Source organism: Cyrtonyx montezumae, unplaced genomic scaffold, assembly GCF_038088225.1.
Source record: "Cyrtonyx montezumae isolate F1298 unplaced genomic scaffold, pur_monq_1.0 scaffold_0, whole genome shotgun sequence".
In the NCBI taxonomy this organism is placed as follows: Eukaryota; Metazoa; Chordata; class Aves; order Galliformes; family Odontophoridae; genus Cyrtonyx; species Cyrtonyx montezumae.
In genome coordinates this window covers 52,776,235-52,793,315 of record NW_027071824.1, presented here as the reverse complement: position 1 = coordinate 52,793,315, position 17,081 = coordinate 52,776,235, and the positions used below count along the sequence as shown (strand labels likewise).

General features: G+C 37.9%; 1 protein-coding gene across 2 annotated transcripts in view; it reads right to left on the bottom strand.

Annotated features, from left to right (window-relative positions):
- PDSS2 (decaprenyl diphosphate synthase subunit 2) overlaps nt 1-17,081 on the bottom strand; it is a 110,912-nt gene that overhangs the window by 30,716 nt on the left and 63,115 nt on the right. For both annotated transcript variants that reach the window (XM_065735553.1, XM_065735562.1), the window contains exon 3: nt 8,421-8,619. In XM_065735553.1, the coding sequence (XP_065591625.1) occupies nt 8,421-8,619 (199 nt within the window). The remainder of the gene's footprint in view (nt 1-8,420; nt 8,620-17,081) is intronic.

Here is a 17,081-nt window from a genome sequence, read left to right as displayed (position 1 = left end):
ATTTATATTCATATTCAAAATAATATATAAATATTCAAAATAAATAACTGCAGCCAAATTGAACATTATTAATATTTTAATACACAACTTAAGGTCAGTTTATCTTGTGGATTTTCCACAATGTTAAGTGACTCCTTTCTACATTGATGTAACACTATCCACAGAAGGGGTTTACACAAGCACAAAGACTTTCTGTATGTAATTCAGTTATTTTCCTCAACGATAACAAAACCAATGGAAGAAATGTTGCTATCTCTTCTCTACCTTCACTCGGTTGTTTACAAAGCATAATAATATCTTCAGAAATCTTTACATATCTTTGCACTGAAGCACTCAGCCATTTATTATTGAGAGACTCAGGTTAAAGAATCACAGAATCACCAAGGTAGGAAAAAACCTACAAGATCACCCAGTTCAACCATCCACCTATCACCAACCGTTCTCTCTAAACCACGTTCCTCAACATGAAGTATGTGATTTCTTCAACTTGACCTTTTTGCAAGGGATATCTTTTTCATTACATGTCTTACATATAAAAACAGCAAACAAAGACAGTACTGTGACTACAAGGCTCTGTAGCTATTAAAACCCTCCTTATCAATAAACAATGCAAGAGAGCATGGCTGAAAAACACTACATCCAGTCATGCTGGGGCAGACAACCACTGAAGCAGAGTGTGTTTACAAATTATGGATTAAACTGAGCAAAACAAAATTTTGATCAGCTTCAGGTTGACAAAAATGATTAGCTGCAAGTGGTATTAACTATTTTGCATAGACTATGTCTGAATAAATGTGGATCAGAAGCAGTATCATGTAGCATCTGACAGATGGAATCAACTAAACCAAGCTGCAGATGTTTGTTAAACTAACAAATCAACAGCCTGCTCTGACGTACCAGGGGCAGAAATCAGATTCTAAACTCGACGTGAAATACTGCTGTACTTCAAAATGCTATCATTAACCAGCAGTTCCTGTCAATCCAGAAATTAAATCCTCTTGCTAGCCAACAGGAGCATTTTGTTTAAAAATACAATTAATTTATCTACAAAACTGCAATCATATTATGTACTTCACTGCATTATTGAAATAAAGCCCCTCCTGATGTAAAGACACTAACCAAAAATTTCTTCACTCTGGGAAGGTCTGCTTCAAAGACTAGCATTCCTGCAGTGCACGAAGAGGGGAGGATACTTAATCTATCAGCCTACTAACAACACTTTTTTTTTCCTAGCAGTACACTGTGTAAAAACATCTCCAGGAAGGGAATGAAGAGAAGGGAGCCAAACTCTTCTCAGTTGTGCCCACTAAAAGGATGAAGCAACAGGCACAAAGTAAAACACATGAAATTCCATCTGGACACATGATAATGCTTTACAGTAAGGGCACTCAAATACTGGAACAGGTTGCCCAAACGGATTGTCTCCATAAGGAGGACAAAGCTCCAAACCCCAGCAGGACATGGCTCCTCTGGGCAACCCACTCTGGGTGCCCCTGCTCGAGTCCAGGGCTTGGTCTAGATGACCTCCACAGGTCCCTTTCAACTGCAACCACCCTGTGACAGTAGCAGCTCTGAGAAAGACCCATAGCTGATTTTGCATACAATCATCTGCAGCAGAAGTAACAATAAGAATTTTCTCTTTAAAGAAAAAAAACTAGTACTACAAAGCAGATGCTAAATACTCTCTAAGGGAATGGTAAATATTAGTGTATGCCCTGGGAAGAGATTTCCCTTCCATGAGTAGCTAGGCTCTCGGGAAACTAAGAAAGGCCATCCAGACAAATCTTAGATTTCTATCAGTATTGCTCACAGTTTTGAATTGCAAATGAATCACCACAAAAATCTAATTCCACTTTTCAAAAGCATATTTGTTACTGAAGTTGTACTTCAGGTGGACATCTGACTATATACTGTCACTTTCAGTTCTGCAAAATCATTTATTAACTATGTTGTTAGAAAATTGGAACAAATGTGTCCTAAGATCCCATCCAAACAAAGATGAGTGTCAAAATGCATTAAATCCTCAGTCAAAAAATGATGTTTGAGATAATACTGTCAATACAGCATTTCACCACAAACAGATTTGATAGTTTTTTATCCTAGTACATGCTCTCAGTATGAGTCTTCTATTACAGTTAAGAAAGAGGCTTTAAATAAAGCAAAAAAAACAGAAGTTGTGATATTACATTTGAGCTATAAAAAGAATGAAGTTGATATGCAAATATCGTTCACTGAGGACATTACCTTCTGCAATTTTTCGAAAAATCTACTTTCATTTCATAATTTCCCTGTGAACTGAAGTATTTTTTAGCAATGAACTTGCCTGCAATGATTATTCATGGCAGTAGAGGAAAAGCTGTAATGAACATCCATGCTTAAAGAAACCTGGACAGTGATGGTATCATGTTAGTGCCAGTTCTCTTAACCATTTTTATAAATGATCCAGATGCAGGACTCAAGTGCATATTAAATAAGTTTGCAGATGACTGTAAATTGGGAGGAGCTGTTAACTTCCCCTGAGGGCTGAGAGGCCTTGCAGAGAGATCTTGACAAACTGGGGCACTGGGCAAGCACCAACCACATGAAGTTTAACAAGTGCAAGTGCTGGATTCTGCAGCTGGGATGCAGCAACCCTTGTGGTATATTTTTGGCAACGAGCTTCAATCTGAGACTTGATGATTCACGGCAATGTCTGTGAGAATGTACTTTGTTACCAGTTTCAATTTCAGCCCTCCTACATTCTGCAGCAGTTGCTCTGCCACAGGGCACCGGTTGTAAGTTGTATATACGTCCATAAGGGAAATGGTAAAAATTTCTCCTTTTCTGTTTTTTAAACTAACTTTTTCATGCAGAAGTGGGAGGACAGAAAACAGATTGAAATCTAAACACAGCGTTTTCCAGCACTGCCATGGCCAAGAACCACAGGAAAATAAACTCTTTCAATACACACGTATTTTATAGGAGCAAACCTAACTCCAGTGGAGCCTAGTTTTGAGAAAGTTTATTGTTAAGTATTAGATTTAAAAATCAGTGCAGGTGCAAAAGGTTACTAAGATGAAGAAAAGACCTACGGTAGAACACACTGATTAGGAAGCAAAAGCAAATTATGCAGTTGTAATCCCCAGCCCCATGTTCACCACAACGCAAAAGAATTCTTTTACAGATCATCAAAAAGGAGACTGTTTCAAACCCATTACCGCAATTACAGATTAATTCTAATTTTTAGGAATTCAGTTAAATTAATAAGTTAATAAGCTGTGTCACCTAATCCTCCAATTTAACTTCTCCAAAAGATTACTTTTCAAACACATAATCGCAGCCATTAGGGTAATGAAATTCTACAAGTATTTTATTACCAGTTACAGATAGCAAAAGTGAAACAGAAAAGAAAATTCTAAAAGATTCAGAAAACTGAATGCTTCATTTGGTCGTGAGTTCTTTTAAGGGGCTATAAATTTACTTCTTGAAAACAATGGCAAATGATGTGCTTGCTAAAAAAGTATTTCACTGTCAGAGACATCCAAGGGGGCAGTGGGGACAGCACAAAGAACTAATTAAGAGATTCACTAGCATAACTCTACAATTTTATCATCATCACCGTAGGAACTGTTGCCTCTACTGACAGTAAAATGCTAGGCAAGAGTTTTAAGGTAGTACCATGGGGGAAAGAAAAAAAAACAGATTATCAAACATCAATTCAATGTTAATTACTGAATTCTGGTACACTCTTAAGAATACTAAATAACTGCAATCTTAGTTTACTTACAGTAACAACACATTCTCCATACTGAAAACATCTCTGCATTCTCCAATAAAATGTATGCCAAGCTGTACACTGAGATATTTTAAGATATGGAACTACTTTCTTAGGGTTGGCCAACCAAAAGCTTTACTCTACAACAATGCTCAATTATCACAACTATGTTCTTATGTCAGGTCATATTAGGTTAAATGTTCAAAACACTACATTTCGTCCTTTGTTTCCTTCTCCCCATTTCCCCAAAGAAAACAGTTCTCCTTAACCATACTTTTCTGAAAAATAATTTCAGAATTCTTCAACCCTATCATCAGTTTTCATTAGTGTCTGGCTTTCAGACATGCATCTGTGGCACTCCTAAATACTAAATTAGAATAAAATCACTCAGCAATATAGAAGCTGCCCTATTCCCCTTCCAGTGCAGTATGTTGCCCTTAGATAAAGGTACAGCAAGACAGACATGGTAAGTCAGTTTATCCTGAAGCTTGTTTCTCTTCTTTTTTTTTTTTTTTTTCTCTGAAAAAATCATTTCAAAATGGAAAACCTTATATTCTTTGCTGGTGCCAAGGAATTGGTTCCCTCAAATTCAAAACTGAGTCACCACAGTAGAACCACAACTGATGCTAAGTATAAACCATGGTTCAAGACAAGCAGAACTCTTAGGAAGCAAAGTGCACATTCAGATTGTTGCAATAGAAAGGCTTACTTGTTAACATTTATGCTAACACAAGTCCTATCTTGTAAACAACACATGCATTTAGGAGCACATAAACTTAACATAAGGAAAAGCATCCACTAAAACAACGCTCAGTGATGTGGTCTGCTGGCAGAGCTCTGCACTGATGGACAAGATTCCTGAGCTCAATTCCAAGCTTTCAGGATGCAGATTTGAAGTGCTTCGGCGCAGCTCAGTCATTCCAACAAGAGCTCATTGAATTACAGAGAAAAGAACGGTGCCATTCTGAAAATTTCCACATGAAGTACAAAGAACACGACCATTACAGGTATTTCAAAGTGTTTGGATTAAGTTCAGCAAGACGTTTAGATTCTTTTATCGTTATTTTAACCATCCATACATTACAGTAGACATTGCAATAAAATGCCTCATTTTATCCTTTTCAAGTTTTACGTGTCATTGCATTCAGACAATGAGAAGGCATCAAAACTGGTTACAATTACGTCTTTAATGCACTCAATCTATAGTTTCAAAGGAGAACTGACATAAGAGATGATCTAACAAACTCCAGCTTTAAAACTGCAACAAGTTTCATCCAACTCATCTGCAATATACCCCGAAAAAGAAAAATATTTGACAACACCCTGGTCAACATTCACACATTACATGTGTTAAAAATGTCCATACCACATTTCTTGTTAACAGATGGCAAAAATGCAATTAATGCCTGCTCTGTTGGCTGGATTCACATTTGTACAACACCCTACAACTATTATAAGAGGTTAAGGTTACTTAGGCAGAAATCAAAAACCAAACTAATACCTTTCACTACTATCTACTACTTTCTTTTATCTACTTTTACTATCTACTACTACTTTCCCACCCAGTTGCTCTTTGTGCTCAATTCTGTTTTAAAATCCAGTGTCCAATCTACCACAGGAAGCAGCTTTGGAATAAGTCTGTAACCATATTATCTTCAGTCAGCACCACAATTTATCACAATAATCAGAAAGACAAGAAAAGTCACCATCAAAAATACAAGAAAAAAGGCAGTCAAAAAATTAACATGAAAGAACAGAAAATATATGATCTGTTCGATGTAAGACTTCACAGCTGAAGAAATCACCATTCATTTGATACAGATTTTATTATTCAAAACAACTAAGAACTTGGCTGCAATTTACAAAAATATAGTATGCAGTTGCCCTTCTGTAGCTAGTTTTATGACTCAATTAATGCCAACTTTGTAATCATAATTAATGTCTCGATTTCACAGAGTAGACAATGAGAATGCTTTATTCCAAATTATGGTATGTGTTCAAACAACAAATTTTACATGACTTTACCACAACACAAAAACAGTATTTGTATTATAGGAGGCTGTACTGTTTTCTGGCATCCTAATTGACATTTCAAGAAATCCTGAGTATTTCTACCATACGCAGTAAAAACAAATTAAAAAACCCAACCCTCTTCCTCACCCTCACCCAAAGCAACCCTCCACCCTAAAAATCTCCTTCTGCATAACATGAGCAAGTATATGAATGAGAACTGTGAGCATTTAAATAAAAAAACCCACAAACCCTTGAATGTTCTTAACATCACTGCAGTTATATTCTACAGCACTAGCAAGAAGAAGAAAATTACTACAAATTAACAACAACAATTCCTATATTTAATGTTATTTAAAAATCAAAGTGTTACCTAAGGCAATTACCTTGCAGCCTTTTAATATCTACAGGGAAAAGCCTAAGGGAAAATAATTGACTTTGCTAATTTTACCCTTGGCAATTATAAAATAGCTCTGCATTTCATTACAACTACAGAATTTCACATCTAATTGTCAGCCCCGAGAGAAGCACAGAGATAAATGTATCACACGCAAGCTTAGACAAGAGTTTAACGGCACAATAAAATTATCCTGGTAGCAGTGGTATTAGGTAATGTTCAAATCCCCTTTAAATTCTAGATGATACAACAATTACGCATGCCTGCATAGAGGTTATGGTCTACCATGGTCAGCTCCACATACAGTGTAGGCTACTCATTTCAATAGCCAGTTTGCTGAGCTACCAAATGAGTGCCAGCAAAAAGCAGCACTGAGATTTTTACTTTTTCCATCAAAGAAAACAAAACATTATGAAGGAAAAAAGTCACAGTTATTTCACACTGCTGAAAAACAGATGCCAGATTTGAAAATTCATCACTTACAAAAGAATAAATACAGTATGTTTAAATCATTGCACCTGTCAAGAAATTTCTATAGCGTGTACTTCAATTTTTCTAACTTTGCTAGTAGGGTTAGACGTATGAAAAAGAATAATTTACTAAGTCAATCAGTTCCCATAATGGCATCCCACTTATTGTATATAGAAGCTATGAAAGTACTTAGATGTCAGAAAAATGAAAAAAGTGCTAAAATGTTTTGGCAGAATTTTCAGACATACAATATGATTACATCTTAAAAAATAGTAAGGAAAAAAAGGGGAAAAAAATATTTCTTTGCATTCATGTTTCATTTCACAGGATGCTTGTTTCCCGGCAAGCCTTAAGGGATTATGCATTGTTGCTGCAATACTTAATGATGTAATAAATACAAAGTAATAGGTGGTGCATTTTATAAAACGTTTCCTCTTCTGTGGAAGCAACAAAAGCAAAAAATTATGCATAGGGTTAAAACGCTTTCCTTTGTCTTGAGATTCTTACTACGTACTAAAAAAAATTAATGAACACAAATCAACAATAATTATTAAAACTAGCTACCACCCATTTTAACTATGGCAAAACTAAAACTCTTCACAAAACTTCTAGAAAATATTTACAAACACTTCTCCCTGTAACAGCTTAACCCAATTTCCAGCAAATTGACACCTAATCCACTTTTCCTTTCTTAGCTCTACACTATGAAATGACACAACATTTGTGAGACATTGTCACAATGATGGTCAAAGCAGGATTGAAATACTCAACAATAACCATCATGAGGAACTTTAGAAGTACTTAAAAACTAAAGACTCATTAAGCTAAGGATTAAAACTGTGTTGATTATTGACAATCATGCACGTGACATACATTTATTTTACATTAAGATATGGCAGCAATGTTCACATGTGTTATGGTTTCCCTGCCAGGAAGAACAGTTCTCAATCCACAAAACTCCAGCCATACAAGCAGCTAAGTGTTACACTAGACTGCACAGGGATGCTGGTGAATCTCACTCCACCATGACAAGTTTTAAGAAGAAGCCAAACACACATCAAGAATGATTTCATGTAGCTGATTCTGTCTGGGGACAGGCAAACCAACCAGAAAGATGATTTCTCAAGTTCTCTATCAGTTTCATTTTGTAACATCACACATACAAAACTTGTTCATCACGAAAAACATTGCCTGTTAGGTCTGGTGGAGTAGCTGAGTTGCAGCTGCCTTTTGGAAACCAGCACATCTATGTTAATTGTGCAATCCAATACTCAAGGGTGACCAAGAGCCTAAAAAAATAATTTTATTATCTGAGATGATTAGCTGTGAAGATGCATCTTCCACTATGAAATTTCTAAGATAGTCAAACTTTTCAAAAAGCTGAAGGTAAAACAACAAACCAAAAGTGCCTTCAGATGCAGACTGCCAGAGGTGCTCTACTTCAAGGTGTCACAAGGATGCCATCCCGTGTAGCTAAAATCCACCAAACTAACCATTCATTCATCATTACCTATAGCTACACTGCTTCAGAGCATCCGCTGAAGTTGTCTACAGAGCAAACCTGTAGAACAGTGGTAAACGTTCACAGCAGTAGCATCCTGTCAATTCGTCTACAGTTAGACGAATTGACAGGATGCTACTGCTGTGAACGTGCAAGCATGCTCATTTGTAAAGGATGTTCCATACATATGCACACACCACAACTACGCTGATTTGTAATGGACTTTTGTTTTGGAAGATTTACTAATAGTTACTTGCTTTAGCGGTAAAAGAATTTTTATTTTTTACCTTGGTATTCTGTAACTGAGCAAGGTTTGTGCAAGCATTTGCTAGAAGAAAATCTCCACTCAGAACAGCCATTTTATTCCCAAACTGCATATCCTTCAGCGGGCCATCACAGGACTTGAGCTCACCGATGTTCACTATGCCACGATGCACCAGAAAGGCAGTGTGGATCAGTTCCGTAATCTCTGCAAGACTTCTTTGACTGAAAGCAAAGAAAAAGTACAATTACTTTTGAAGCTATGAATAAAATAGAGACTTTCAGGGAAGAAACAAAGGCCATGCTACGTGCTAAGCAGTTATTTTGTGAATTGTCATTCACAAAATGCTCTTTTATTTATTTCCAGAAGCAACATCTTGGATACGTGAAGCACAGAGAAGAATCACATCACACCACCAAGCATTTCCAAAAAGCTGCTGGTACCATCAGTTTTGTTTGGAGAAACACTGTCCTTTGTATGAATTTTCCAGCAAAATAAAGCTGAGTAATCAATATGGTTCTCATCACATTTACTTTTTAATGTTGTCTTTAGAAGCCTGGAGGACAACAGCATGAAGAAACTGACAAGCAGAAAGTGCTAAAGAGAATGAACAAAGGATGAGCAAGCTAATGTGGACACCGTAAGAATGCTACAACAAATGACTGCTCAAATTAGAGGATACTTTGCAGTTCCATAACATCGAAGGGGGCGAGAGAGACAGCCAAACATTTCACATGGTGAACTAGTGACATTTCTCTGGTCAGAAGATACAGCAATGCTTGTCCAGCACAGGAACAGATCAGATTTTATTTGGGTAGCTTCACAAATCGTTTCTCATTCCAATTCACAGTGTGCCATCCTCAGAATTCAGGAGCTTCATCCTCGTGAAAACCCCTGTGCCAGGCACAATATTTCCACTTTTCTGAAATGAGACTTGCCCTCTATTTTTTTTTTTTTTTTTTGAAAAGGCAGGTAACCAGTTCTCTCTCCCCTCTTCACCCTAAGTTGCTGTTGTACCCCACTGACTACCCCAGGGGCCCCAGATTGGTCCCTCCCTCACTCCCACCCACAGGAGGTGATGAGCTGAAAGCAGGTAGAGATGAGGGGAGGGAACAGAGCAGCAGCACTCTGTCATGTAAGTGCTGCTCATCTAGATAAGCACAGGGCTGCTCTGATGGAATATCAGCGTGTTCATGTTTTTTTCTCATTCAAGCAGTTCCCTTTGTGTCACAGAGACTTAATGCATGAGCAAAAACAATGTACATCCTTGATTAAAGATTAAGATCTTTAAGTCAAATTGCAACCAAGTACACTGGTACTGATGAGTCACCATCCCTGGAGGTGTTCAAAATACATGTGGATGTGGTGCTGATGGACGTTGTTAGTGGTCACAGTGGAGATGGATTGGTGGTTGGACTACCAAACTTAGTGGTCTTTTCAATCTTAATGACTGTGATTCTACTGAAGGCATGGTGTGCTCCCTGTGCTTATTCCAAAATGACCAAGCCCTGATTTACTGAGTAAATAAATGACGTCATGTATTCACATATCCATATGCCTGGATATATGCATATACAGGTTAGGTTCTGGTTCAGTACTTGCAAAGCACTGAGTAAATCAATATTTTTCCTCTGGCTGGTGCAGATGTGTTGCACCTACCCGAACGACCTGAATCTAACTAATGTCCTGCCTCAAATGATGACAGACACAATGAGCTCCAGCAGCACCTGCTTTGGGCCCACAAGCTGCAGCAGCCAACAGAGCAAGGAGCCAGCAAGGCCACATGGGCTGAGGCAGCACAGCAGGGTGGAGGCAAGTGGGGAAATGGGAAGCTGTGGTCCCCAATGTGTTTTGTCAAATAGAAAGCAAAGTTGTTTTAAAATTCACCATTTTTGCTTCATGTGAAGAAAATGTGAAAACAAAACAGCTGGCCATGCTCCCTTTAGAGACAAAAATTGGAGGTTGATAGTGTTTTTCAAAGAGAATAAGCAGACTCCTACAGTCTTCATTCACAGAGCAGTATTGTAATCACTGCAGGCTCGTCTCTAACAAAGGGTTAACAGAATTGCCAGCTTGGAGGAAAAGACTAACAAGACATCCCAACGCTCCTGCTGTCACTGTCACAGCAGCCCTTGGAGGAAATGTCCCTATCAATTCGGTTTATCAGATGGACAGCTGATCAACATGAAACAGCCTTGCTCTGGGCAGACTGAGCCGAACTACCTGGCATGAATAACAATGAGGGCTTGCTGCCCGCAGCCAGCCCTGCCACCTCAGGCTGCGCAGATCCCGGGACATATGGGGATCCCTGGTGACGAGCACAGTGCTGTCGCCAGCTCCAGTGATGGTTCATTTCCCCCAGCTGAAAGCAGACATTAATATCCTGAGGAGACTGGGCCCACCTCTGTGACCTCCAGCCATTGAAGCACAGCAACAACTGTCCCATTTCTTCCTTTAATAAGCTTTTAATGAAGGAAATCAGAATCCCCTCTTTGACTTCAGCATTGCTCTTCATGAAAAGGTTACACAAATAAATCAGTGTCACGCTTTCCAAATGCACAGGATCTGGATGTTTTCATTTCATTTTTTTTTTTATAATCCATTTGTTCTCGTAACAACACTCGTATTACTTGTGCTAACAAGAGAATCATATTATGCAGATAATCGGCATCTAATCCTGATCTTACACACTACTCTGCCACCCTCTCTTTTTAGCCAGTTAAAGACAGAAGAACCAAAACCACTGTAGAAATCCCAGGCAATGTCTTTCCTAACACTTTTTCATGATAACATCCATAATACCGGGCCACTACAGTGAACTCCAGTGCTGCTATGGATATGAAGGGGCTCTTGACATGACTGGAAACAACAGCAACCAACAGACAAGCACGCACACACAGACACAACAAACTAAACCAAATCGAAACACAGCACTGTTATGAACTTGCTACTGAATGCCTGAAGCGATACTATATACAGCTTTCTCAATCTGAGGTACAATTCAGCGATTCAATAGTCCTGTATTTGAAAGCCGCTAATCCCCACATACAGAAAGCTAACATTGGTAGAAACGCTAGACTTAGGACAGCAATATCTGATAAGAGTACCAAGGGAGAAACAACACAGCAACCAGATTATGAACTCCCACCGCCTCCTTTCTCACACTCATATAACAAAATGAGAGCAGAGTAGCCATCAGAATCACTGACACTGCAAGGTAGCACTGAGAAAATAATCAGTTTTTTTTTTTCTAACACACAAAGTTTGTGTGTTGTTAAAATAGAAGCAGATTAAGAAGCAGTAGTGTTGTGGGTTTTTTTCCACCAAAATGCCAACATACTTCCATTCATCCTTCATGGCCTCTGCCACTAAAGCAAGGACACCCTGCGAACCAACACCAGCTGTCCCAGAGATCCAAATTCTAGGCATCACATTGCAAGAGATTATATTATTTCAAGCTCCACAAGTCTCTCAATCCCCTCTTTTTCCCTTTCCAGAAAACAACCCACATGCAGTGATGCCATTTCAGAAAGGATGTGAGGCTTGACAGAACATGGGGGACCATAACAAGACATTTTGATGGGTCACAGTCAAACAGGCCCAAGTTCTGCTGTTAGTTGCGTTGCCTAAGTGGAATTAGGTGTGAAAAATTTCCCTCTCCCTCCACCTCAACCAGGAGAATCATGGCCGAGAATCACCAGCTGAGGCTGGCAGGACCTTTGTGCTCATGCGGCCCAACCCCTGCTCTAGCAGGGACACCCACTGCAGAGTGTCTAGGCCCACATCCAGGTGGCTTCTGAAGACCTCTGTGGAGGAGAACCCATAGCCTCTGGGCAGCCTGCAAGCAGGACAACAGAACATAATGGTTCATTAACCTTCCAAGCCAATTACTGTCTGCAGTTTCAGTGAGTATCTACTTCCTTCTTCCAGTCTTTAATAAGATCCTTGTGTTTGTTTTTAGTTCTTTTCTTGCTCTACTCTTCATGAAAATCTCAATTCAGAGCTTGTATTGCCTGAGGCATATAGAAGGGGGCAGCATCAAATGTTGCTACTTGTTTTTCTGCTCACTCTTTGTCTATACAACTTTAGAACACCTGTAACTGATCTAAGTGTCTGTAAAACACTTGCTATAAAGTATCTGTTCGGTTATAGGCACCTCAACACTGGAAATATCCTGGAAAACTACAATGGAAACACTGATATTTATAAGAGTCAACTAACAAAACTTCCTCAGCAAGGTCTGGAACTAGACCTACACAGAAGAAAGGCAAACACTTCGTAAATATGCTCCTACCTCAAAAGAGAAAAAATAAAAAATAAAAAAAGAAGCTATGATAGTACAATTCCAAAAAGGAGTATTTCATGAAGATTTCAACACAACTGTTGAAGCCTACTCAAAACTGTTTAAAATGGTGAGGTTGACTGGCAAAAATACTGAAACAAAATTCTGTGAAAATAAAAATGTTTTTGTAACAAGTTTCCCACGCAACTTTTAAAAACTAATTTTACAGTGCTCCTTCCTGAATCCTGTTTGTTGTCTGTGTTATCTCCAAATACTGGCAGCTATGAAACGTTACTAGGCACAATCTCCTTAAGAGTTCTTATGAGCAACTTCAGTTCTTGATTTCAAGTCCCACTCTAAACAGAAAATAGCATTTTGCAAAATATGTAAAATAAAAGCATTAAACAGCTCAATTGTACTGCTGTGAACAAAGAAGTATTTCAAGCTGAATACTCCTCTGCATTATTTGTGGCGGACTCAAGCTCTCAGTAACAGCTATAAAGTGTGAGTCAGTTTACATTTGCTTATGAGCCAACTATCACAAATATACCACCCCTCACAGAGAAAGATAGGTTATGCAAACAGCCACTTAATAGCTTAAGATTATGTTAATATTAGGGATAATATTTTACATAAATGGATAAAATAAGCAAAGAATAACACTAGCTACTAAAACATTCTGAAATTCTCAGCAAAGAACATAACTTCTTAGAAGGAAGACAATACAAATGAGATTCTTTAAGAATTTTCATCATAGAACCTTTTATTAAAAGGTTACACCTAAGATTTGAATATTTTTCAATACACAAAAGATTAATTTGGATCTTTTTAAATTAATACATTGAAAAATACCAGTATCCATCCCAGCTGAGTGGCAACTATGATAATCAATACATAACTATGGAACTAAAAAATAGCTCTTTAGTGGAAAATTACATGCTAAAAAGCATTTAAGAAAGAATTAAAATTATAATATTAACACTAAGTGTATTTTGGTAGAAACTGATATCTGATGTGATATTTGTGACCAATAAATAGAACAAAACATTTATACGGACAAAACATTGCACAGGCTAAATTTAAATTGATTCTGTTTGCTGTGGTAATGATACAGCATCAATGTAACACACTAATTTACACATTAAAAAAAGAGGGAAAGAGAATTTTGCAGTTCTTTTTTCCCCATTCACCTGCCAAACTCAACGCCACACTTAAGGAAAATATTTTTAAAGGCAATGTATAATGTGTAATGACAGCAATGTGATGTAAAGTCTCATCTTCTGTGTACAGCTCCTTTTCCAAGCATAGGTTCATAGGTACATTAGGTTGGAAAGGACCTACAAGATCATCTAGTCAAAGATCATCCTCCTATCACTATCCCTACCCACTGAACTACTAAATCAAATCCCTTAGCACCTCATCTAAACGCTTCTTGAACAGCGCTAGGGATGGTGCCTCAACCACCTCCCTAGGCAGGCCATTCCAGTGCCTGACCACTCTTTCAGAGAAAGAAAGAGAATGCAGTAAAACAGGAGAGGGAAAAGGTGCTGTGGTTTCACTAGCAGGAAAAAGGCTCAGGATGAAACAGTAGACTTAAGAGCAGAACCAAATATTCTGGCACAGCCATGACTCATGTCCTATTACCCACAGACAATATCTACCCACTGTTATCCTTTAAAAAGGCCAGAGGCTAAGACTTCTGCAGTTTCTCCTATCCTGATCTCTAGGCTATTGCAGGTGTCATTTTCCATTTGAGGGATAAATAAAGTTTAAATACGTTGGTTCTATTTAGTTTATTAGGTAAGCTGACAACCACACTCCTGTCTATTAATTTATTTTCGTACTTGCTAACTACTTTACCTCACTCTACTTTTTCCCCTCCTAGCATCACAAAAAAAAATCATAGTAAAACTTCTACCCATACTTGTCTGTATATTTACTTTTATTCTTGTAAAGAGCTGACTTTTTTTTCTGTATTCCCCCACCATTGAAATGTTGTTTCATTGCCCCCTCACCTCCCCCCCTCAAAAAAAATAAATTGCCATAACAAGCTCTTCCCTCATCCTTCTGTAGCATTTGAAAATGTTTTCTGATTTTTAGGGTTGACTTGATGTTGACCTGAATTCCCCAAGTGTTGCGCATAGACAGCATCATCTTCCCATTCTTCATACAGGAATCACATACTATAACTCCCATTTTAAAATCAATGTGGGAAGACTGATATTTCCAAAATGAATTACAGCTGTCAGATGCAGTACTGTTTTTTTCACTAGGCAATTATCAAGTCTTGAACTTCTAATAAATAAAAGACAAGTTGAAATTCTAGTTGATGCCTGCTGCAGATCATATCAAGAGCTATGTGGGCCTTATCAAGTGCAATTATCAAGTCAAAACATGAGCTAAAATGTTTACTTCGTTAAAGAGCTACTTCCCTCCTTTGGTAAATAATGATGGAGGTCATTACGTAAGAATTTACTGATATTCAGTAATTTATATTAGCATAGTACATTATAAACTTATATATTTATAATGTGCTGTCACGACCTTGGATTTCTAAAAGGAAATTTTGTATCTCAAGAAATGTTAGACTCAACTTGAATTCTCAATTAAAACTTCAATATGCTACAAAGAGTTCCTATCCCAACAAATAATTTAGGCTCAAGTGAGTACAATCTGAACACATTTCTTATACAAAAACAACATAATCAAAGCCAAAGAGCAGTATACAAACACTTCTTATAAATATGATAATATATATATTATTCAGTTGTTTATAATAAGTGTTATTTTCAAAGATAAAGCAAACTGAATCCAATAGATAAATTAAAACAGTAAAGCACAAACAGCTTTTGGATACTGTTCAAGAAATTTTGCAACATAACCAAAAGGCCACAATTCCCTAGTCAGGAAGACTAAGCTGATTAAAAGCAAAATAGAAAGCCAAAAAACTGTTGCCTAGAGAAAGCCAAACCAGCTATAATTCCCCTCCTCTCTGTCTGAAACAAACTGAAAAATGGATGCAACAAATCCAAATCAGAGAAACGAGGCAAGGAAAGAAACTGACAAAAGGAATGAGATGACGTAAAGATCTACATGGAACTAAGGAAAAGCAATTTAAAAATGCTATTCTAAAACCCCCTCAAAGCCAAAAGAATGTTAAGAACTGCATTAGTCCATTAGATTGGGTTGGGCAGAAACATAACACAAAGGCACAGGATTTTAGGAAGTCTGTTATACTCCTAAGCATTACATTTACACAGGCAGGTACAAATATATTCTAGACCAGAAGTGAATAAGAACACTCATAAACAGCAGTGGTTACGATTTTATAGTCAGTAGGTCCAGAGAAATTGTTCTCTGGAGAGAAGGCAACATGAAAGGAATGACACAGCAGATAAACAGCAAGGAGAATGAACTGTCCTCAATACAAAGTAAGTCAAGCTGCTTTTCTCAAGTAAAAAAACACATTAGGAAGAAATAAATGAAATAAACCACCAAACAAGCAAAAGCCCAAAATCAAAAGATCTTAGGTAGAATTACAGAAGGCAGACCATGCACTTGCAGGACAAGGGACTGTTTTAGGAGTCCCAGTCCATATACACTTAAGGGTCAGAAGCGTGGAGGGAGACAGAGGAAGAGATCATCTTAAATAATCTGCCAGATCTAACAGGATCACATGAGAAACCACTGTGGTCAAAACAGGCTAACACAATGCACAACGCATTAAGGTAGAAATGCCAGCAGAAGCAGTGTTTCTGCCAACTCCTAGTTCCTGATGCCAGTCAAATAATTACTGGGAAACTGCACTTCGTTGAGGAGGAATTTTGGAAAGACAAAAAAAGATTTTTGGGAAGAGTTACGGTAACAATCAGATTAACATAAAACACATATTCAAGCAAGAAACTTAATCATTTAACATAAAGAGAAGTCTGGTATCAAATCTGTAGACTGACCTGTTCACAGCTATTTAAAGAAAACGTATGTGCCTATACTTCAGAAACAAATTTAAGAGAAGAAAAATACCTGGATTATCATAGAACTGTTGAAACACAGAATGGTTTATGTTGGAAGGGACCCCAAGGATCATCAAGTTCCAAGTCCTGCTGCAGGTAGGGTTGACAACAGCTAGATGAAGTACTAGATCGGGTTGCCCAGGGCCCCATCCAACTTGGCCTTGAACTTCACACTGTGGGGCATCCATCACCTCTCTGGGCAACCTGTTCCAGCACCTCATCATTCTCAGTGAAAAACTTCCCCAATATCTAATCTAAATCTTCCCTCCTTTAGTTTAAAACAATTTCTCTTCATCCTAACATTATCCACCCATGTAAAAAGTTGATCTCCCTAATGTTTATAATCTCCCTTTAAGTACTGGAAGGCCATAATGAGGTCTCCCTACAGCCT